The following is a 23853-nucleotide window of genomic DNA, read 5'->3' on the forward strand; positions in this document are numbered from 1 at the left end:
AGTCAGTAAAAAAAATTCGCCGACCATTCAAGATTTGAACCGTCAACCTTCGGATCACCGAATCGACGGTCTACCAACTGAGCTACCGAGTCAGATGGAGAGGAGCAGTGTTATTTTCTACATAGGCTCTCAGTTTAAAACCCGCACTGCGTCTTCGTCTCATCTTCGTCTCCTCCAAGAAACTTAGAAAGAAGTTTTGAAATCATTCCGAAATTATATTTTGAGACTGAGAAATAAAGTTTAACTATGTGGATTTTTTTTCACTTGACAATGCTTGATGTTATTTATGTATGTAGATATATTTGTGCTAAACTTTTATTAAACCACAACGTTGTTTGTGCTTATGAAAATAATGATATTCTACGGTCGTATTTGAAAATACCAATTTTGCCAAAATGGAATAATAGTACTTATCTACTGTGTTAATGAGAAAAGGGCTGTTGATCTGGAAATATCATCACGACCTTCTTGATCTTGATCAATGTTTGCTTTGGCTCTGGTAAAACTCGGCCATCTGTTGTCAGCTGTTGTACTGGTGTGGTGTTCAGTAAAATCGCAAGCTATAAAGCAGTAAAGCTCTAGTTTTTGTAGGAATTAAATTATGCAAGTTGCAATAAGATGAAATGTGACAAAAGAAGGAGTTTGCTCCTTCTTCGCCGAAAGAACATCAAACATTTTCATCCACATTTTTGCTGACGTTATAGGTGATGGTACCAATACGCATATATTCGTGATTGATACTGGAATTCATTACGGTCATGAGGATTTCAGAGGACGGACTGGATATGGTATCGATATGATTGGTTACCCGTGGCCATTAGTTGGTTATGTGAGTACTAACGTAGGGTGTCTATTATTATTAAATGTAGAGGTAGAAAATAAGGTTAAAGTTCATGCCTGTGATTCCAGGCCAGAGTGCCCATCACTCTTTCGAAGCAAATTGGGGGACAGACTCCTCCGTGTATGATTTCGCGGTAGGGGTTCGCCACTCTTCCCGCACAACGACTTCCCAGTATAAGCCGGTACCCATTTTATTTACACTTGGGGGAGGTGAAGCAAACATGATTAATTAGTTATGAGAAAGGTTTTTAACACAAGTCTCCACATACATAAATGACAGCCAGTGAAAAAATTTCACTGACCATCCAGGATTTGAACCTGGGACCTTCGGATCACCGGACCGATGCTCTACCAACTGAGCTAATGAGTCAGATGGAGAAGAGCAATGATGTTATTATCCATAGGCCTTCAGTTCAATACCCGCTAATGATTAATTAGTGCCTTGCCCAAGGACACAACACGTTGCTCGGGATGTGACTTGAACCTATGATTACGGGTCCGACCTAAAACTGCTAAGCCACCGTGCTCCCTGAATGTGATCAGGTAGAAGATGATCTTAAATTCTAGCCAAAAGATGCAGCTATGGGCAGCTCATTCTATATTATGACATATTTTGTTTAGGATATAACTGATACTTATATAAACAATATAATTTTACTTACCTACACGTAGTACCGTGTATGTCCACCCTCTTAAGCGTATTGAGATCGAGTGGTGTGGGTGAGGTGTATAGGAGAGAGATCTTAAAACAATTTTCATTGTTTTAACAAGTATTTTAGAGATATATTTTTACTATTCATAGGATTGCAACGGACATGGTACCCATGCTGCTGGACTCGCAGCTGGTAGCACATATGGAATAGCTACTAATGCTATCTTGCATAGTGTACGAGTATTTGGATGTATTGGCTTCACTCCTGACTCTCTCATTATTACAAGTTAGTAATCAAGTTATTATCTATTAATACAATATTGTAAATAAATACAAACAAGTACACATACATGAAATACCGTAAAACCTCGTCTACAAGCATATAGAGTGCTTTGATGAACGCTAAATTAATCCAGGCGCCATCCATCGAAAAAAATACAACATCATGGAGTTTGAACAAATAAATTACCGATACGAGCATAATTAACAAGTACTATTGTAGACCAATCTATTGTATTGGCATATTTACAGCTGTTTCGTATTAATTTATCTTTTATCGAAAACACTCTTGTTACGGTAGTAGTTAGGGTTAGGGTTTTAACCCTAAAACTATCTGGGAATTCCCTGAAAGGTAAATGCAGTATACAAAAACGTAACTCTTACTATGAATTTGCAATTCTTTGTCAAGCTTTGGAATGGATAGCTGAGAATGCAGTGCGACCTGCCGTTCTTTCGATGTCATTTGATACAAGTTTCTCACAAGCTATGTATGACACTGCCGAGAGTTTAGTCAAGGAGGGGTTTGTTTTGAGTGTTGCTGCTGGTAATGAGAACCAAGACGCATGTGAGAGAACACCGGCTGCTGCACCTAGTGTAAGTCTAAAGATAATCAGTCTTTGACTTTTGTATAGTGACAATCACTCTCCTGAGGAGGTTTAAGGAGAGTTGTCAGGAGAGTGATTGCAATGGGCTATTCCAGTTGAAATTCATACACCCCTGACATGACCTTAATCTCACCCTCTCAAGTACCCCCATTTGAAATTCACACTCCCTGTGTGGTATAGATTAGAGTCATGTCTTCCACAGGTGTATATGATATCAACTGGAATAGCCCAGTAAGAGGATCATTGAGTTAACAAAATTGTAGGTGAGCTACATATCACTCTCCTGAGGCATATAGGAGAGCCCTTTCCTCGTTAATCCTATAAAGGTCAAAGCCTCGGATATATATTTTTTCAAGAGATGAGATGGCAACCGCGAGTTAGTCAAACGACTTTGTTAAATGTCATTCTATTAGTTTGTTGGATAACTTTCAATGTTTCGTTAAGTAAATCGTATTGTTATAATACTTAATTTGATAGACAGACCTCACTATGATTAAGGGTGGTCTTAATCCTGGAATTCTGGAAACCTTTGGGCCTCATACCTGCTCAATTATCGGTCTAAATTATATACAATTATATACATTATATACATATTTAGAATGGCAAACACTTGGTGAATCCATCTGCAGGGCCGGATTTACCATAGGGCCAGATAGGCCCAGGCCCAGGGCCCCCAAAAAGGTAAATCCGGCTCTGTCCATCTGTGAGGTCAAATTTGGGAAAAATGCTCATTTTTAGAGAAAATCCCCCATAAAGTGATTGACAGTCAAATATTGATAAGTTAATATACAGTTGACCATTTCATCCTTTGGTTTATAATGCAGGTGATAACAGTTGCAGCATCTGACAGAGAAGACGCGAAACTTCCGATTTCCAACATTGGCCGATGTGTTGATATTATTGCTCCAGGTATGGACATCATCAGCGCTATCAATGCCGATTACGGGGCCACCATACGATCTGGAACGTCATTTTCATGTCCATTAGTGTCAGGTAAATGTCACGTAAAATGTTTTAATATTGACCACCGTCACTGCACGGCATAATTATTTTACACTTTATCAGCTCGTAATCGGCGGGCCTTATAGCATCGCGGATTAATTTATATACACTTTATTTCGAGAATTGTCTTGTGACATCTTACCAGAAGCATCTCAAATTATTCATTCAAGTTCAATACGTTGTTTATTTTCTTTAACAAGCGCAACAGAGACCAGACGGGTCAACTATGACACTTTTAATGTGGGTCTACTTTTCGGCGTAGTGATAAAAGCCTAACAATTCCCGCCGATTACGAGCTGATCAAACTGTAGTGGTGTAGCGTTATAAGGACTCGATGGTATAGGGGTGACACGTACCACCCAATCAAAGTGAACGTTTTGAAAATCCGTTTGAATATTGCCGAAAAATGTCTGGTGGCACTGAAGCTCGATGCTCCTCTGCCCTTACTTTCTTTGTATAGCGCGGTGTAAGTGCTTGCATATATCGAATGACTCACGCAATACGACTTCCATCTTCAGTTTAATAGTATTCCTTTCAATACGTCTTTTCCCTGTCTTTTTATTTTAAATGTTTTTGATAGTTTTAGTAAATGTAAGGCACCGAGCCAAATTGGTTCGATCTTTGGATCAACCGTCGATGCTGCTTTGATGCTTGTTTTAATGAAATATCAACAAATTGATCAGAATTAGGCCCTACTGGTATTATTGGGAAATATCATTAAGGATCGACCAAGCATCGATGGTCGATCGAAAGATCGAACTATTTTGGTTCTATTGCCTAAGGCCGTAATAGCTGGAACCTTTCCTAGATGACTCGCCCAATGTTAGCCCGTTTATACGGTTAAATTACCTTAGACTAACATAATATCACCCCTGTTTTATCAATTCATCTTCATTGCTACAATATCAAGGTTTCTTGTCTTCAAACAGGAGCCGCAGCTGTACTTTTGGGCATTGACAGTACACTCACTCCTGAAGAAGTAAGTGATCTTCTCTGCCGAGGCGCTTCTTTGAACAAAATATCAAACGCTCGATTTCTAACTCCAAATCGACTTCTTTACATTGGAAGTAAGTACCATATTAGATAATACCTTCTCTATCCGTAGTTGAGTGTCATTTTTTGCGATTGAAAATTATAGGAACACCAAATGAAAGTTTGTTCCTTGAGCTTTATTAAAGTTTCTTGTTCGTAATAAAGGCAAATAATATTATTAATCGAAAAAATAAAATGGGTCATTAAAATGTACAACTTTTCGCTTTATGCCTTTCCCCTAAAGATATCGTACATCATGACGATCACTGGAGGGCGGCAGTCCATTTTCTGAGTGGACACGCGTTTGGCCTGGTACGTAGTCTTTTCAATTTAGCCTGGTTTTGAAAAGACCGCTGCAAATAAATTGCATCCAAATATTCAAAGTGGTTGCAAAAAACAAAAACAAAACATATATTTTTCGTGCATTTTTACCGTTATTTTCAAAATAATACTATTTTCGTGGGGAAAGTCACGTTGCGTGATGGCGAACAAAACAATCCATTTTGACGTTTGTGTCAAAGATGTAAACTCTATACAAATCATTTCGTCATTTTCCAGAGGAAACCTGCATGACTCGATGTGGTTCTACCACTGATGATGACTTCACTTGCCAATGTGATCCAGAATGTTCCAGTCGTGGAGATTGCTGCTCGGACTATTCTTACCTATGCTGGGAAAATGGTATTGTCTATTATAAGCCAAGCACTCGAAGTTTACAATGCATTGTGGGACAGTTTTGGGACACCATACTGCAGTTACTGTCCGTTTTCCTATACACAATACACAGTGCTCTTTCCCATTGACGCGTGACCTTTTCAAATAGCCCTACGTTAAAAGTATGGGGATATGACTAGTTAACGTCGCTGTGTGAAAAATAACCGGCCAATATTAAAAGTAGGGGCCTACTCTTCTAAAGTTCTAGAAAATATAGTTTTTAACATGTCCTAAATTTTTAGCTAATTTAGATGTTTGGAAATATTCGTACTTTGGTGTTTTAGTTAATGTTATAGGTAATAGTACATTGCCTAGCTAACGTCGCTGTGTGAAAAATAACCGGCCAATATTAAAAGTACTCTTCTAAAATTCTAGACAATATAGTTTTGTAACATGTCCTAAATTTTTAGCTAATTTAGGTGTTTGGAGAGGGTCGTACTTTTGTGTTTTAGGAAGGACATGTAAACGACAGATAACACCAAAAATATGAAGAAATTATTTCCAAACCGTGTTAAGTCAACAATCATTATGTTGCTCATTTTCAAGAATGCTGGTTTACAAAAAGCACGCCATTGTCTCATTTCGTGAACAAAGGTACACATACCATTGTTTCCTTTCGTTTCCTTTATAATCGGTTACCCAACTGAAGCTATGAATACCAGCTTTATTGCGATATCGCACATGAAAACAGACACTTGTGCACAACCAGAGAAGATCCGATTTAATCAGTTGCGCTGTTTCAATGAGTGTTATCTTGGTTTAATAGCTTTTAATGGGGTTAAGTCCTGCAAAGGTCGAGATGAATTCTACTGTAGACATGACTGCATCATGCTTTGCCCTCTCACCTATTGCGAAAATTAAGAAAAATTGGTTTTTGTGCGTACAAAATATAATCTAAAATGTTTTACAAGAATAAAAACAAACCCAAAAAGCATTATTATTGAATAAATTAATTATTTAAATATTTTTAAGGGAACTGGAATGAGCGTTTTGAGCGTTTCGACAGTATTTTGTGGGACATGAGAGCACATCAGACATATCGAATTGCATTCTGAATACGAAGAATGTCATTCTGATATCAAATAATTTTAATTTTATGAAATTTACGATATAATACAAATTTTATGACAAATTAATAAAATTTGATATTTTTCACATTTTTGAGATATACGGTAACAGTCCTCGAAGTAAATTTTATAAATTGAATGATATATTTTTAAAGTGTATGTAGCTAGGAGGAAAAGCCGACGATCAATTGAAAATTTTGACCTTTCATATTGAAGATATGGATTTTTTCCCCCCAAAAGACCTATTTTTGTTTGTGTGTTTTGGGAACAAAATCCATATCTTCAATACGAAAGGTCAAAATTTTCAATTGATCGTCGGCTTTTCATCCCACCTACTACATACACTTCAAATATAAATCATCAGATTTAATAAAGTTTACTTCGAGTACTGTTAAATATCAAAAATATCAATTTTAATGATTTGCCATAAAATGTGTATTACATTGCGAATTTCAAAAATCAAAATTATTTGATATCAGAAGGACATTCTTCGTATTCAGAATGCAATTCGATATGTCTGATGTGCTCTAATTTCCCACAATAAATACTGCCCAAACGTTCATACCCCTTCCCTTAATGATAACATTATGACAATAATAAATTAATTTAAAAAAATTGCAGTAATTTCCCCGATATGTCAGAGGTCAAAGTGTCCTAAAAAACCGATAGTTACAATGGCGATTGGGCTTATTGTCAATACAAATATTGACTGGTCATGAGGGGGGGGGATCTGGTGGAATCTATTGGACCCTGGGGTAGGCCCACGATCTCCAGTTTGCCAAGGGGATCAAAATTCCACCAGATCACGAAAGCAGCCGATATATCCAGGGTTGAGAACAGAAACGCCGTGAGACGAGTAAACCTGAAACAAGTTTAGTTTTGGAGTTGATTCTATGGTCCTCAATTTTCTTATCAACAACTTGAAAAAGCCCTTTAAGTTATAAATTATAACTATACTATCGTAAAAATATCGATGAAAATGACGATCCTTGGGCATTATGACAATGATATCACAATAGTTTCGAGCACTAGGATACTGGGCACAACAGGACCTGGTACGGTACTTTTACATTTGAAACAAAAGTGATTTCTTAAAGACGCTAAAACTAAATTACAAAACGATAGATTTTGTTGTGCATATTTTGATACCTCAATCGGCACGATGCGACTTTATCAACATTACAGCTGAAAATATTGACCTCCGTTTGATCGACTCTCCACTGTTCGAAACGGTAAACCCTGACCCTATTGCCAAACCCTACTGAAAGTCAAAAGTAATCGTCCTTGTTTGTTGATCAGTCAATACCGTAAAAATACGTTAATAAGCATATGTGGCTATTAACGAGTTGCTCGGACTAGAACGATTGTTTACGGTGGTTTGTTAAAGATATTTGTAAATTAAAAGAAACAAAAAAAGTTTAAGGGGTACTACACCCTGTAGTAAATTTGGAAAGGCTATTTTTGCATTTTCTCAAATGAATGATAACACACTGGTAACAAAAGTTAAGTATATTATTGGGGCAAGGGATCCAATTACTACGCTGAAATTTCAGTGACTCAAGACAAGCGGTTCAGTATATATGATAGGAAATGTGGTACATCCTAGCGGTACCTTATTTCTTATCATAAATAACGAACCGCTTGTCTTGGGTACCTGAAATTCTAGTGTAGTAATTGGATTCCTTGCCCCTATATTATACATAACTTTTGTTACCAGTGTGTTATTAGTTTTTGAGAAAAATGCAAAAATAGACACAAATTTATCGAGGGGTGTAGTACCCCCTTAACAAACTACCGTAAAAATCGTTCTTGTCCGAGCAACGCGTTAATAGACACATACCGCATGCTTATTAACGAAATATTACGGTATGCGACTATCGTGTCGAACAAGCGGTGGAATGCGTATTTTATAATTAAAATTACATAACTCTTCTGTTTTTTAGCGCCAACATGCGATAGTCGTTGTTATGACACCACAGATGAGGCAACGTACCCCTGTCAGTGTGATGAATCCTGCGTGGCACGTCACGATTGCTGCCAAGATTATTATCTTCTGTGTCGACGTAAGCATTATGTAACATTGGCCCGGTTCAAATGTGTTATTTCAAAGTATAACTAGCAGATACAAAGAAAAGGTCTTTTCATTTTATTCCATTAAGCTTTATTATTCAATTCAGCGTTATTATCTTTTGTTGCAAACTTCCTTTGCAGTTTTTATTTTGGCGCAGTATATGGCGTAAACATGAAGTCGGGCTCTGATTGGCTAGTTCAAACACATCATCACCACATCAGCGCCTCATTCGCCGATCAATCGTGTGACACAGGCGTGAATTTACGCGAGCGTACGAGGTGGGATAAAAACTGCGAGGGATCTTTGCAAAAAGCTGTAGTGTAAAACCGTTTAATCTTATGGACGAGAAAAACAGATCAGTTTAGACTGATTCGTTTCCGTTTGTTGGAGGCAAAGTAGTTCTTCTGATTGGTTATATGTTATGCAAGAGATTATTATCTCTTATTTATTCTCCCCTTAATGAAATATGAAAGCCCGAAGATATGAAAGTCCGTACTAACATTTCCCGCCTTTTTTCTTCCATGCTAATATAGCACACGTACCATGCGATTATACGACTCCGTATCCTGGTAAAGGATCCTATTACTCTCCATATTACCCAGATAACTACCTTAACAACCAAACTTGTCGCACATTGCTTGTAAGTGACGACGACAGTTTTCAAACCATCATGGCCTTTGAGGGTTTCAATCTGCAAGAATCTGCTAATTGTACTGCTGATAGTCTAAGCATTTACGACGGAGACTCCGAAAAGAGCCCGCTTATTGGAAAGTATTGTGGCACGGATATACCGAGATTTGTGACGTCCACTGGGCCTAACGCGACTCTTATTTTTGATACCGATTCATCTGAAACAAATGCTGGATACAGTTTGAAAGCCGTGTTCGGGACAGGTACTAATACGGGCATTATTAAAGCAAAAATAAAGTGTATTATTATTATTAAGGTCTTCTTTTTGGATTGTTTGGCATGCATCATTAGCAGACTCATATAGTATCAAAGACACCTAGTTCATACCTGTAGTTAACATCATGCTTGAATGAGCACACATTAAATGATAGAGTTCATTAATTCAAAAGTTGCAAAAAGTTAATTTAATATCAAGTACTCGATTATAATGCACGTTTTCCTGATACCGAGTGCTCGATTATAATCCAAGTCTTCTTGCTAATAATCAATGGACAATGGTTGCCCGATTATGATTCAAGTTTTCCTGATACCGGTGCTTGCATGATTATAATGCAAGTGCCTGATTGCAATTGCCCTATTCTGGTCAGACAGGCGGGGCATGACATCAGATTCTGCTTGACAATCCTCTGTAAAAGGATTCTCATTTTTGCGACTTTTGATATCAGCAATCTCTCCATTAACCATTTTTGGTCCATCATAGCGTCTAAATGAAGCATCACCGAGGTAAGTTTTTAAGTCAAACGTTTAGGCCTATAGATGTTGCCAAAATCTATATAGTGTTTTTTCATTTAAAAAAAAAATTAGGGCCTAGAACTTTTTTTATCACCCATTCAAAAATTTGAACACGGGTCTCATATTTTTACTGATTTTTTGTCTATATTTTAAAAACTAAGCAAAATTTCGGAAAAAATAAAAAAGCACTTTCTAGATTTATTTGTCTACATTAATAAAATTTATGTTTTACCGTTTTTGGTCAAAAAAGCTGTTTTAGGGATTTTTTCCAAAATTGTTCTTTTTGACCCAAAACTGAGATTTTAAATGGATAAATTTCCTGTCAAAAATGTATACATTTATATACTTCCCATTAATAGTTTTCGAGTTATGAGGTGAATAATAATTAGTAATCCTGCGTGCCACCTTAATGCATCAGAACACATGTGCGATCAAAACCACTGAGTATGAATAGGCTATGACTGAGTCTGCAGATGATGCATCGAAGAAATGCTTTTTGAAATATAGAAATAAATCCAAAGGGGTAGTTATTTTACTCTTTATATAGCACGTACTGTCGGTACCCCCAACATGCCCAAAGTACCGATGCCTCTTTCTATCGTACCTATATAGTGCATCTTATCAACAAATACCATTAGTTGATAATTAACAAACACAGTTGACCATGTTGACGTTGATCTGCTTTATGGATTACTTTTTTTACGTACAGTACGGACAATTAACGCAAGAGCCCCTGGTTCCATCACCTCCGTGAGTTTCCCATACAGTTATCCAGGAAGAGAGATCGTCATTACAACAATAACATCTGGAAATAAGGAACACATTGCCATTAGTTTTGAGTTCTTCGAAGTTCAAGATATCCCATTTGAAGATGACTGCTACGATTATTTAGAATTTTTTGACGGTGAAACCCCTACAAAAAAGGCGTTCATCGGTAGAGCATGCGGCACACAGAAGTCATTTTCACCATTGAAATCGACTGGTCAAGCTTTAGTTCTTGTCTTTTTTGCGGATCAAAGATTCGATGAAAGCAGAGGATATGATGCAACTTTAACGACTGTAAAATGTAAGTTGATTTGATCGTTCATCTTAAAAGAGAAGGAATGGAAATCTTGTTTTTGCCGATTTTTTCACATTTTGCATTTTGGCCCAAATTAATTTGACCTCACAGGTGAATATGAAGTCTTTGCCATTCTAAAAATCTATACTTTTATATACTTAGACCAGCAATGCAGGGGGACTTAGTAACTTGTGGACTTATGAGCCGTACAAATATAAATGATGTTGTCGTTTTCAATGCAGCATGTGACTCTATAGTCACTTCGACCGGAACAATCTCTTCCAGCAATTATCCTTCACAGTACTACAACAACGAACAATGTTCCACAAAAATACGAGCTAAACGAGGGAAGAGAGTCCTTCTTACCTTTACTGATGTCAATCTGGAGGAGAGGTCAAACGAAGGGTCATGTTACGATAAATTGCAAGTTTATGATGGTGGTGTAGCTAAAGCTGGCGCTCTGATTGGTGAATTTTGCGGGTCGGAGTTGCCTGTTTTCCGATCATCCGGTAGGAAACTACTAATTGTATTTTCGTCAGATTTCATGATAAACGGGAAGGGATACACGGCAGCTGTGACGTTTGTAACAGGTTTGGATTTACTTATCTTCGTAATTTATATTTTTAAAGTTCATTATCCATTTGATCTTAGTTTATTCAAGTCTTTCATATACAAGAATTACTTTTTTAGAGAATTCGGCGTATGATTGGCAGGCTAGTGGTTATATTATACAAATATATACTGCCATGAGAGGTTCTGGTTAAAACTATGGGCCCGAGGTGAGATCAATAGTACTATTTTCCTGAGGGGCGCGGCCCCGAAGGAAAATAGTATTAATTGATCTCAACGAGGGACCATAGTTTTAACCAGAACTTCGAATAAAGGCAGTATATATTTGTTTTATATACTTCATTAATATGTTCTTTGTTCATTGATTTGTTAAAAGAAAATTATTTGACGTTTTGACTCTCCCGCTGCTATCCTGCAGCAGCACGGCTAATTTAAGCACAACCTACCCTTCAACAAATCGAATAGCCTAAAATCGGGCTAACCAATTACAGCAGCGCGAAATGACGCCATGGCAGTTTCGCGTGCGTGAACTGTTCCGTCGCATCGAATGCGCGCACGCGGAAGGCATGGTCAAAAGTACTATAATAATCTAAGGAGGTACTATTTACGGCTCATCCGGGACATTGAAAATACTATTTACGGCTTAGAGGTACTATTTACGGATAGGAGTACCGATGGTAGAACTATTTTTGGTCATGTGATCCACTTTTAACCAATCAATGAACAAGAATATATTAATGAAGTATATAAATAGTTTTAACTATTCGTAACCATTTTCGGTGTTGTTTTTTGTATTCATTGATACTTTTTTTCTCAGCTTTTGACATTTCATATTCGGATGAAACCAGGTTTGAATCAAATAACTACCCCTTTGGACTTGTTTCTATATTTCAAAAAGCACTTCTTCGATTAAAAATATTTTTGACATGCATCATGTACAGAGTCTATTCATACACAGTGGTTCTAATCCACTCTGATCTGCATTAGTAATCACACATGAAATTAAGAGATTGCTGATGTCAAAAGTCGCAATAGGGCCTACATGAGGATGGTCAAGCAGACTCATTAACAATGATTCTCTATTTGATATCATGCCCGCCTGTCTGATCAGAATATAGGGCAATTGCAAACGGGCACTTGCATTGTAATCAGGCACCCGGCATCAGGAAAGCTTGCATTATAATCGGGCAACCATTATAAGCAAATGCACTTGGACTATAATCGAGCACCCGGTATCAGGAAAACGTGCATTATAATCGGGCAACCATTATAAGCAAATGCACTTGGACTATAATCGAGCACCCGGTATCAGGAAAACGTACATTATAATCGGGCAACCATTATAAGCAACTGCACTTGGACTATAATCGAGCACCCGGTATTAGGAAAACGTACATTATAATCGGGCAACCATTATAAGCAACCGCACTTGGACTATAATCGAGCACCCGGTATTAGGAAAACGTACATTATAATCGGGCAACCATTATAAGCAACTGCACTTGGACTATAATCGAGCACCCGGTATCAGGAAAACGTGCATTATAATCGGGCAACCATTATAAGCAACTGCACTTGGACTATAATCGAGCACCCGGTATTAGGAAAACGTACAATATAATCGGGCAACCATTATAAGCAACTGCACTTGGACTATAATCGAGCACCCGGTATCAGGAAAACGTACATTATAATCGGGCAACCATTATAAGCAACTGCACTTGGACTATAATCGAGCACCCGGTATCAGGAAAACGTGCATTATAATCGGGCAACCATTATAAGCAACTGCACTTGGACTATAATCGAGCACCCGGTATTAGGAAAACGTACAATATAATCGGGCAACCATTATAAGCAACTGCACTTGGACTATAATCGAGCACCCGGTATCAGGAAAACGTACATTATAATCGGGCAACCATTATAAGCAACTGCACTTGGACTATAATCGAGCACCCGGTATCAGGAAAACGTACATTATAATCGGGCAACCATTATAAGCAACTGCACTTGGACTATAATTGAGCACCCGGTATTAGGAAAACGTACATTATAATCGGGCAACCATTATAAGCAACTGCACTTGGACTATAATCGAGCACCCGGTATTAAGAAAACGTGCATTATAATCGGGCAACCATTATAAGCAACTGCACTTGGACTATAATCGAGCACCCGGTATTAGGAAAACGTACATTATAATCGGGCAACCATTATAAGCAACCGCTCTTGGACTATAATCGAGCACCCGGTATCAGGAAAACGAACATTATAATCGGGCAACTATTATAAGCAACTGCACTTGGACTATAATCGAGCACCCGCTATCAGGAAAACGTACATTATAATCGGGCAACCATTATAAGCAACTGCACTTGGACTATAATCGAGCCCCCGGTATTAGGAAAATGTACATTATAATCGGGCAACCATTATAAGCAACTGCACTTGGACTATAATCGAGCACCCGGTATTAGAAAAACGTACATTATAATCGGACAACCATTATAAGCAACTGCACTTGGACTATAATCGAGCACCCGGTATTAGGAAAACGTAAATTATAATCGGGCAACCATTATAAGCAACTGCACTTGGACTATAATCGAGCACCCGGTATCAGGAAAACGTACATTATAATCGGGCAACCATTATAAGCAACTACACTTGGACTATAATCGAGCACCCGATATCAGGAAAACGTGCATCATAATCGGGCAACCCTTATAAGCAACTGCACTTGGACTATAATCGAGCACCCGGTATCAGGAAAACGTACATTATTATCGGGCAACCATTATATATGCAACTGCACTTGGACTATAATCAAGCACCCGGTATCAGGAAAACGTACATTATAATCGGGCAACCATTATAAGCAACTGCACTTGGACTATAATCGAGCACCCGGTATCAGGAAAACGTGCATTATAATCGGGCAACCATTATAAGCAACTGCACTTGGACTATAATCGAGCACCCGGTATTAGGAAAACGTACATTATAATCGGGCAACCATTATAAGCAACCGCACTTGGACTATAATCGAGCACCCGGTATTAGGAAAACGTACATTATAATCGGGCAACCATTATAAGCAACTGCACTTGGACTATAATCGAGCACACGGTATCAGGAAAACGTGCATTATAATCGGGTAACCATTATAAGCAACTGCACTTGGACTATAATCGAGCACCCGGTATTAGGAAAACGTACAATATAATCGGGCAACCATTATAAGCAACTGCACTTGGACTATAATCGAGCACCCGGTATCAGGAAAACGTACATTATAATCGGGCAACCATTATAAGCAACTGCACTTGGACTATAATCGAGCACCCGGTATCAGGAAAACGTACATTATTATCGGGCAACCATTATATATGCAACTGCACTTGGACTATAATCAAGCACCCGGTATCAGGAAAACGTACATTATAATCGGGCAACCATTATAAGCAACTGCACTTGGACTATAATCGAGCACCCGGTATCAGGAAAACGTGCATTATAATCGGGCAACTATTATAAGCAACTGCACTTGGACTATAATCGAGCACCCGGTATCAGGAAAACGTACATTATTATCGGGCAACCATTATAAGCAACTGCACTTGGACTATAATCGAGCACCCGGTATCAGGAAAACGTACATTATTATCGGGCAACCATTATAAGCAACTGCACTTGGACTATAATCGAGCACCCGGTATTAGGAAAACGTACATTATAATCGGGCAACCATTATAAGCAACTGCACTTGGACTATAATCGAGCACCCGGTATCAGGAAAACGTACATTATAATCGGGCAACCATTATAAGCAACTGCACTTGGACTATAATCGAGCACCCGGTATCAGGAAAACGTACATTATAATCGGGCAACCATTATAAGCAACTGCACTTGGACTATAATTGAGCACCCGGTATTAGGAAAACGTACATTATAATCGAGCAACCATTATAAGCAACTGCACTTGGACTATAATCGAGCACCCGGTATTAGGAAAATGTACATTATAATCGGGCAACCATTATAAGCAACTGCACTTGGACTATAATCGAGCACCCGGTATTAGGAAAACGTACATTATAATCGGACAACCATTATTAGCAACTGCACTTGGACTATAATCGAGCACCCGGTATTAGGAAAACGAACATTATAATCGGGCAACCATTATAAGCAACTGCACTTGGACTATAATCGAGCACCCGGTATTAGAAAAACGTACATTATAATCGGGCAACCATTATAAGCAACTGCACTTGGACTATAATCGAGCACCCGGTATCAGGAAAACGTACATTATAATCGGGCAACCATTATAAGCAACTGCACTTGGACTATAATCGAGCACCCGGTATCAGGAAAACGTACATTATAATCGGGCAACCATTATAAGCAACTGCACTTGGACTATAATCGAGCACCCGGTATTAGGAAAACGTACAACATAATCGGGCAACCGTTATAAGCAACTGCACTTGGATTATAATCGAGCACCCGGTATCAGGAAAACGTAAATTATAATCGGGCAACCATTATAAGCAACTGCACTTGGACTATAATCGAGCACCCGGTATTAGGAAAACGTACATTATAATCGGGCAACCCTTATAAGCAACTGCACTTGGACTATAATCGAGCACCCGGTATTAGGAAAACGTACTTTATAATCGGGCAACCATTATAAGCAACTGCACTTGGATTATAATCGAGCACCCGGTATTAGGAAAACGTACATTATAATCGGGCAACCATTATAAGCAACTGCACTTGGACTATAATCGAGCACCCGGTATTAGGAAAACGTACATTATAATCGGGCAACCATTATAAGCAACTGCACTTGGACTATAATCGAGCACCCGGTATTAGGAAAACGTACAACATAATCGGGCAACCGTTATAAGCAACTGCACTTGGATTATAATCGAGCACCCGGTATCAGGAAAACGTAAATTATAATCGGGCAACCATTATAAGCAACTGCACTTGGACTATAATCGAGCACCCGGTATCAGGAAAACGTAAATTATAATCGGGCAACCATTATAAGCAACTGCACTTGGACTATAATCGAGCACCCGGTATTAGGAAAACGTACATTATAATCGGGCAACCCTTATAAGCAACTGCACTTGGACTATAATCGAGCACCCGGTATTAGGAAAACGTACTTTATAATCGGGCAACCATTATAAGCAACTGCACTTGGATTATAATCGAGCACCCGGTATTAGGAAAACGTACATTATAATCGGGCAACCATTATAAGCAACTGCACTTGGACTATAATCGAGCACCCGGTATTAGGAAAACGTACATTATAATCGGGCAACCATTATAAGCAACTGCACTTGGACTATAATCGAGCACCCGGTATTAGGAAAACGTACAACATAATCGGGCAACCGTTATAAGCAACTGCACTTGGATTATAATCGAGCACCCGGTATCAGGAAAACGTAAATTATAATCGGGCAACCATTATAAGCAACTGCACTTGGACTATAATCGAGCACCCGGTATTAGGAAAACGTACATTATAATCGGGCAACCCTTATAAGCAACTGCACTTGGACTATAATCGAGCACCCGGTATTAGGAAAACGTACTTTATAATCGGGCAACCATTATAAGCAACTGCACTTGGACTATAATCGAGCACCCGGTATTAGGAAAACGTACAACATAATCGGGCAACCATTATAAGCAACTGCACTTGGACTATAATCGAGCACCCGGTATTAGGAAAACGTACATTATAATCGGGCAACCATTATAAGCAACTGCACTTGGATTATAATCGAGCACCCGGTATCAGGAAAACGTACATTATAATCGGGCAACCATTATAAGCAACTGCACTTGGACTATAATCGAGCACCCGGTATTAGGAAAATGTACATTATAATCGGGCAACCATTATAAGCAACTGCACTTGGACTATAATCGAGCACCCGGTATCAGGAAAACGTGCATTATAATCGGGCAACCATTATAAGCAACTGCACTTGGACTATAATCGAGCACCCGGTATTAGGAAAACGTACATTATAATCGGGCAACCATTATAAGCAACTGCACTTGGACTATAATCGAGCACCCGGTATCAGGAAAACGTGCATTATAATCGAGTACTTGATATTATCTTTTTGCAACTTTTGAACAGTGAACTCTTTCATGAAGTCATACAGGTATGAAATCGGTGTATTTGATGAGTCTGCTGAGGATGCATGTCAAAAAATCAATTCTCATACTTTTAAAAATAAAGAAACAAATCCAAATGAGTAGTTAGTTTTTGCTATTTGTTTTACTCTTTCTCTTGTTCTTTGTTAGCCACAAAAGCTGTTTTAGTTGGAGGAAACTCACGGAACGAAGGCAGAGTAGAGATCATTCATCCACAGTATGGCAGAGGCACGGTATGTGATAGGACTATTATCTATTAAGGTCGGGCGGGGCGGGCGGGCGGGCGGAACTCTTGTGCGTTTTAATCTGTTTGAGAGAAACGCCTTCACAATGTTTTTGTGAGACAAAACCTTTTTTTCTTTGCTTTACTATTGTTTCGATCGTTCTTTACTAGCCACAAAAGCTATAACAGAGGCACGGTATGCATCTGGGACTAATTATCCTGGGGAAAAATGACCTGGGCTAATTATCCTAGCATGAAAAATGTCGGACAAGTTGAGGAATGAGGCATTGACGCAACCCCTCAATCATTTCAATTATGAGTTCATCTGCACGCTTAGTACTTTCTGTCAATATCCCATACATGAAGACCATGCAAATGAAAAATAAAAACATATTCACGAGTTGTACTTAAATGTTGTTACTAGAGTACTTGTCTCCTTTGACCAGTCGGGTAGAGAATATCATGTTAATATTACATTGGCTTGACTTTTGAATCTGCCAATCTTTCCATTCATAGGATCGACATGGCATCAATTTTTAGGACAAAAAATTGCGGAACATAACTGCTGGTCTTCTTTGCGCTATTTCAGTTTGAAGATGCAAATTTAGGTCATTCCAGCTGAACTCCACACACACCCCCCTTTAGACATGACCTTAATCTTCCACTGAGGGAGTGATTCAATGGGGTTGTCTGAATGGTTGACTCCATTTTGTTGGAGATTAAGGTAACATCTTCCACAGGGAGAAGGGGTGTATGGATTTCAACTGGAATATCTCAAATGTCACAGAATATTTGCTGGTTCTCTATAATTATAGAATTATTTAACGCCATTTCAATTATCGCGTTCATCCCCTGGATGGTATAATTTCCTCTTCTCAGGTGTGTGATAACCAATGGGATATCAAAGACGCATCTATCGTCTGTAAAATGTTAGGTTATGGAGCAGCAAGAGAGGCCCCTACCAAGGCATACTTCGGTCAAGGCAATATACAAGTACTACTCAATGATGTCGATTGCAGTGGTATGGAATTGAATATAGAAGAGTGTCAACACAGTGGATGGAGACAAAACTATTGTTACCACAGAGAAGATGCTGGTGCAGTATGTTACCAAAGTATGTCATATTAAGATGCTGGTGCAGTATGCTACCAAAGTATGTCATATTAAGATGCTGGTGCAGTATGCTACCAAAGTATGTCATATTAAGATGCTGGTGCAGTATGCTACCAAAGTATGTCATATTAAGATGCTGGTGCAGTATGTTACCAAAGTATGTCATATTAAGATGCTGGTGCAGTATGCTACCAAAGTATGTCATATTAAGATGCTGGTGCAGTATGCTACCAAAGTATGTCATATTAAGATGCTGGTGCAGTATGTTACCAAAGTATGTCATATTAAGATGCTGGTGCAGTATGCTACCAAAGTATGTCATATTTTGTCAGCTGATGGTGTTATAAAGTGCTGCAATTTGTGAAAATGGGGGGGGGGGATTTTGTTGTGAGCTCAGATTAAGAAATCAAGAGACTCAATTTAAGGACAGAGAACGGATAGCAGGAGTCGCAGATGATGCCGAATATTACTTATAAGATGATGATGATGATGATGATGATGATGATGTTGATGATGATGATGATGTTGATGATGATGATGATGATGATGATGATGATGATGATGATGAACACTACAGAAAGATGACCGAATTGATTATAAATATGAATGCTTTATGGGGCACCAAGAATATATAAGAATAGGAGAAGACAAATAATAATAGGGAGTTTTCGATTTCTACGACGAATGGTTCTGTGAGGGTAAAACACCAAATGTTGTCGTCGCTACGACGGTCATCGGACTCTTCGGGTGTTGTAGGAATTTTGACGACCACGCATTACAAAGTCGACGACGTCAGCGTTTGTTGTTTTACCGTCGCAGAACCATCGGTCGTGGAAATCGAAAACTCCCTAATAATAAGAAGACGATGGTGATAAAGAAAGGAGAAGAGTAAGAAGAGGAAGAGGAAGAGAAAAGAGTGAGAAAGAAGAAGACGACAGCAAGGAGAATAACAATGATTACAATAGCTATTTACGATATTTTTACAAAACAGAAGGCGAAATTCCATTACCAATCCGATTAGTAGATGGTAATTTGCCCACTGATGGTCGCATTGAAGTACTGATTGGAGAACAATGGGGTACAATCTGCGACGATGATTGGGACCTTCAAGATGCCCAGGTGGTTTGTAGTAGCTTGGGATACTCTGGGGCTGCCAGGGCTCTCACAAAGGGATCAGTTACACCAGGGAATACGTCGCTACCGATTTACTTTGACAACGTGGCATGTGATGGCGACGAGGCTGGTCTGGAATTCTGTCGCCATCATGGAGTTGGAAATCACGATTGTGATCATTCGAAAGATGCGGGCGTTGAATGCATATCAGGTAATAGGTCACTAACATTATTGACCTTTCATATTGCAGATATAAAGTTTTTCCCGAAAGACATAAATTTATTAGGTGTTTTTGGAGAAAAATGTATATGGTCAATTCCAGCCAAAGCGGGACAAAATTCTCTCTGGGGCCATTTTGAAAATGTTTTCCTTTTCAATTCTAGACTTCTCAAATGAGACGATCATATCTAGTGAATCATCAGGTGGAAGTGCCATCGGATTGAAAAATAACTTTTCTTGCTATACCAAATAAAGTGTTAAATGCGCATATGCATGTTACCCACGAATTCAAGCCTTTTTCACCTGTTGTTCGCCATAAAATTTCACTTTCTTTAATATCTTTCAATATTTTATGTGTGACTCATATACACTAGAAATCGGTGAAGACTTTGAACGTAAAATAGAATTTTATTACATATATCTACAAAGAAATATTTTGGTTATTACCAATTTTAAGAGAGAACCAGGTGTACAGTTAAGATTGTGTCAATTCTTCGAACTCTTTCCAAAGTGGCTGTCATTTAACATTACTGTATTATTTCGAAAGATTAGAATAAATGCTTCATATAAATATAAAGTTAGCTTTTGTATCTCGTCGCAGGATGAGGATCTCGGATGGATTCGTGGGTAACAGCGTCTGGAAAATAGCAATTCCTATTAATGGGTTTAATAAAAATAAAAAATACTTTTCCGTATGTCAATAATTCAGGCTGCAATGGCACTAAAATGAATTTTAATCGAAATACAAACTACATGGAATATTTAGAATGGATCATTATGGCATTTTGGGTATAAAAATTTTGAGAATAATGAAGTTGTCAAATTCAAATAGACATAGCAAACAGTTTTATATTATTATTTTAGTAAAATCATTCCATATTTTCATGCAGCAATATTCTATTAACTCGTGTTTGACAGTTCATATGAACTAAAACACTATCAATACATTGTTAACTATAATTTAAGCAGGGATTCGTGGGTAACCAAAATGTTCGTGGGTAACACATATTTGAAGGTATGTATTGGTAAGCGGCCAAATAGAAAATATTACAGAAGGTTGGAAACCATCATGCGGTTATTCCTTCATTGTGTTTCAATGATTCCCGTTTCTCTAACCAATTGCATTTACCCAAAAAATGGTAATTTAGGATAATCAATCAAAACTTCATGATATAGCTTCAGTATACCTTCAAGAGGACGCTATTAAACAGGACTGTTTTGGAACCTATTTCACATGTTTTCAAAATGTTAAGATGCATAAGAAACATATAATTTACGAGTAAATCCTTGGATTCGTGGGTAACGCCGAATTCGTGGGTAAAGCTATAAGTACTATAGTACCGTTTGGGGTTTGCGTTTCTTAGGTGCATAAACTGTAAGTACTGTAAAAATTATAGCATACCCATGGCTTGAATATGTGCTGATTTAAACTTAAAATAAACAATCTCCTTGTTTTTCAAGGTTAGCATCTACTCGGGATTCGTGGGTAACAAAAGTTTAAACCGTCGTAGATTCATTTTTAAAGCGGTGAACTTATTTTTACGATTTACAATTTCAAGCGCTTGTCAAACTAAATTCAGTGTCCAAAGTCATTAAATGTTAATTTAAGTTATGGCAATTATATTTGCTGGACTCGTGGGTAACAGTTGATACGTGGGTAACGTCAAATTTGATTTTATGGAATTTTATGGGTAAAACGTATTTGCATAAAATAATCACTTGGACCTCAGAATTATAGAACGAAACTTCGTTTCATGATATAGTCATTTATGGCATATTCACTTAACATTTTTCAGAACGATCATTTTATTTTTGATACGCGGGTAACAAAATTATTAGCCAAATTGACTTAATGGCCTCTAGAGTCCACAAACTTTGGTGGAATTCAATCGTTTTACATATGATGAGAGATCATGCAAACGTCTATCTAACGATAATAATTTCATTTTGATTGAAGGACATTCAATGACATATATGGTGCTTTATCTTTGAATTCGTGGGTAACGCCAATTCATTTCAGCCATCATAACTTGTCCCCTGGTATGACTTGCTAGTAAAGGCCTATATACACAAAGAGAGCACATTGGACGTGACATGATATGCTCCATCAATAACGTGATTTCCTTTATTAATGACATTTTAAAGTGGAAAGTTAACACAGAGAGAATTTTGTCCCGCTTTCGCTGGAATTGACCATATCTTCAATACATATGTGACACGATCTGGTCTACGGGGGGCAAAGTTGAAATTGAGATAAAGGCAAAAGCATGGAGTAAAAACCATTCTTAAACACTTGAGAACGTTCCTGCAATCTTATTGGTTCTTACCCGTGTGATATGACACGATATCACACGGGTCAGCGAGTGTGCGTCAACGCGATACGCATACTCGCTATTTGGACCAATCGGAGGCGCACAGCAACAACGAGACTGATCGATTTTAAGCCCTAGGTAATTCCTTGCAAAATATAGATTTAATTTGATTAAGATTTCTATGATATTTTATTTGAATTGAAGTGTTTAAGAATGAGAATAAAGGTATTGTTTTTTAGCCGTTGTCGTGCATCTACCGTCTCATATAACACGGGCGACATCATTATTTTTGGCGTAAAACAACTCGGCTCCGCCTCGTTGTTTTACTTAAAAATAATGATGTCGCCCGTGTTATATGAGACGATAGATGCACCTCAAGGCTAAAAACAATACCTTTATTCTCTAAATAAAATACATAAGAAATTACACATCATAAAACCTCATAACTTCAGGCCTTTAGTGTCTTCAGTATATGATAGCCGAATGTTACTACAAGGTAATAATTATAGTAACTCAATTTGTCAAAAATGGCTCCTTTGGCCCCCATGGAGCAGATCGTGACTGATCGTCATTAGATCAATTAAGTTTACTTCGAGGACTGCTAAATATCACAAATGTAAAAAATATCAATTTTTAATGATTTGACATAAAATTTGTACTATATCGCAAATTAAAACAAAAATCAAAATTATTTGATACCAAAAGGACATTCCTCGTATTCAGAATGCAATTTGATATGTCTAATGTGCTCTCAGGTCCCACAAAAAATACTGTGCAAACGTTACTATCTAGAAAAAAGTAAAATGCTTTCCAAATTTCTTTTCAGATGACGAGAGTAGATCTCGTCAAGCCCGGGAAGTCGAGAAAATGGAAACAACGAAAGAGGATGTAGAATGGATGATGGAGCTAGTTGACTTGAACATTGATTGGAATTAGCAGGCTATAATTTTGTTACGATATTCATGACATAGGTCACTACATATTATGGAAAATATAATATTGGTGTTGGGAATTCTATGAGTGGGTGTGTGGAGGTGGTGTTGTTGGGGGTGCTTCTATGTGTCGGGAGATGGTGCCAAATAGTTTTGATAGAAAAAGTACCTTCCATGGTAGTAGTATCTTCCATGGTACCTTCCATGGTAGTACCTTTCATTATGGTAGTGAATATGCCTAAAATGGTGGTTTAAGGAGGGTGAATTTGAGATGGAGGGAGGCGGAATTTTTGAATTTGGGCAACATTGTTCTGTTATTATCAAATTGATTGGGGGTTGAGGTGATATTTCCTCGACTTAAACACCATACACTTAAACAAGTGTATGTCAGAACTGAAATGCACTTGTTATGAACAGTTT

General features: G+C 38.1%; 1 protein-coding gene across 1 annotated transcript; it reads left to right on the forward strand.

Moving 5' to 3' along the window:
* The first annotated feature begins 707 nt into the window (after positions 1-707).
* LOC140142702 (uncharacterized) lies at positions 708-23604 on the forward strand. The gene is made up of 14 exons (XM_072164698.1): positions 708-829; positions 1643-1778; positions 2181-2365; positions 3201-3369; positions 4308-4445; positions 4969-5091; positions 8135-8254; positions 8796-9155; positions 10394-10750; positions 10987-11334; positions 17672-17754; positions 18624-18858; positions 19849-20181; positions 23328-23604. The coding sequence occupies exons 1-14, from the start codon at positions 797-799 to the stop codon at positions 23435-23437; spliced, it is 2730 nt and encodes a 909-aa protein (XP_072020799.1). The 5' UTR covers positions 708-796; the 3' UTR covers positions 23438-23604.
* The last annotated feature ends 249 nt before the right edge of the window (positions 23605-23853 follow it).

This window comes from Amphiura filiformis, chromosome 20, assembly GCF_039555335.1.
Source record: "Amphiura filiformis chromosome 20, Afil_fr2py, whole genome shotgun sequence".
In the NCBI taxonomy this organism is placed as follows: Eukaryota; Metazoa; Echinodermata; class Ophiuroidea; order Amphilepidida; family Amphiuridae; genus Amphiura; species Amphiura filiformis.

Excerpts from the sequence above, each read along its gene's own strand:
- LOC140142702 (XM_072164698.1), top strand. The coding sequence starts at position 797 with ATGATTGGTTACCCGTGGCCATTAGTTGGTTAT. Across the intron at positions 8,255-8,795 it reads TTATTATCTTCTGTGTCGAC|CACACGTACCATGCGATTAT; the intron begins GTAAGCATTATG and ends ATGCTAATATAG. Across the intron at positions 17,755-18,623 it reads CACAGTATGGCAGAGGCACG|GTGTGTGATAACCAATGGGA; the intron begins GTATGTGATAGG and ends TCCTCTTCTCAG.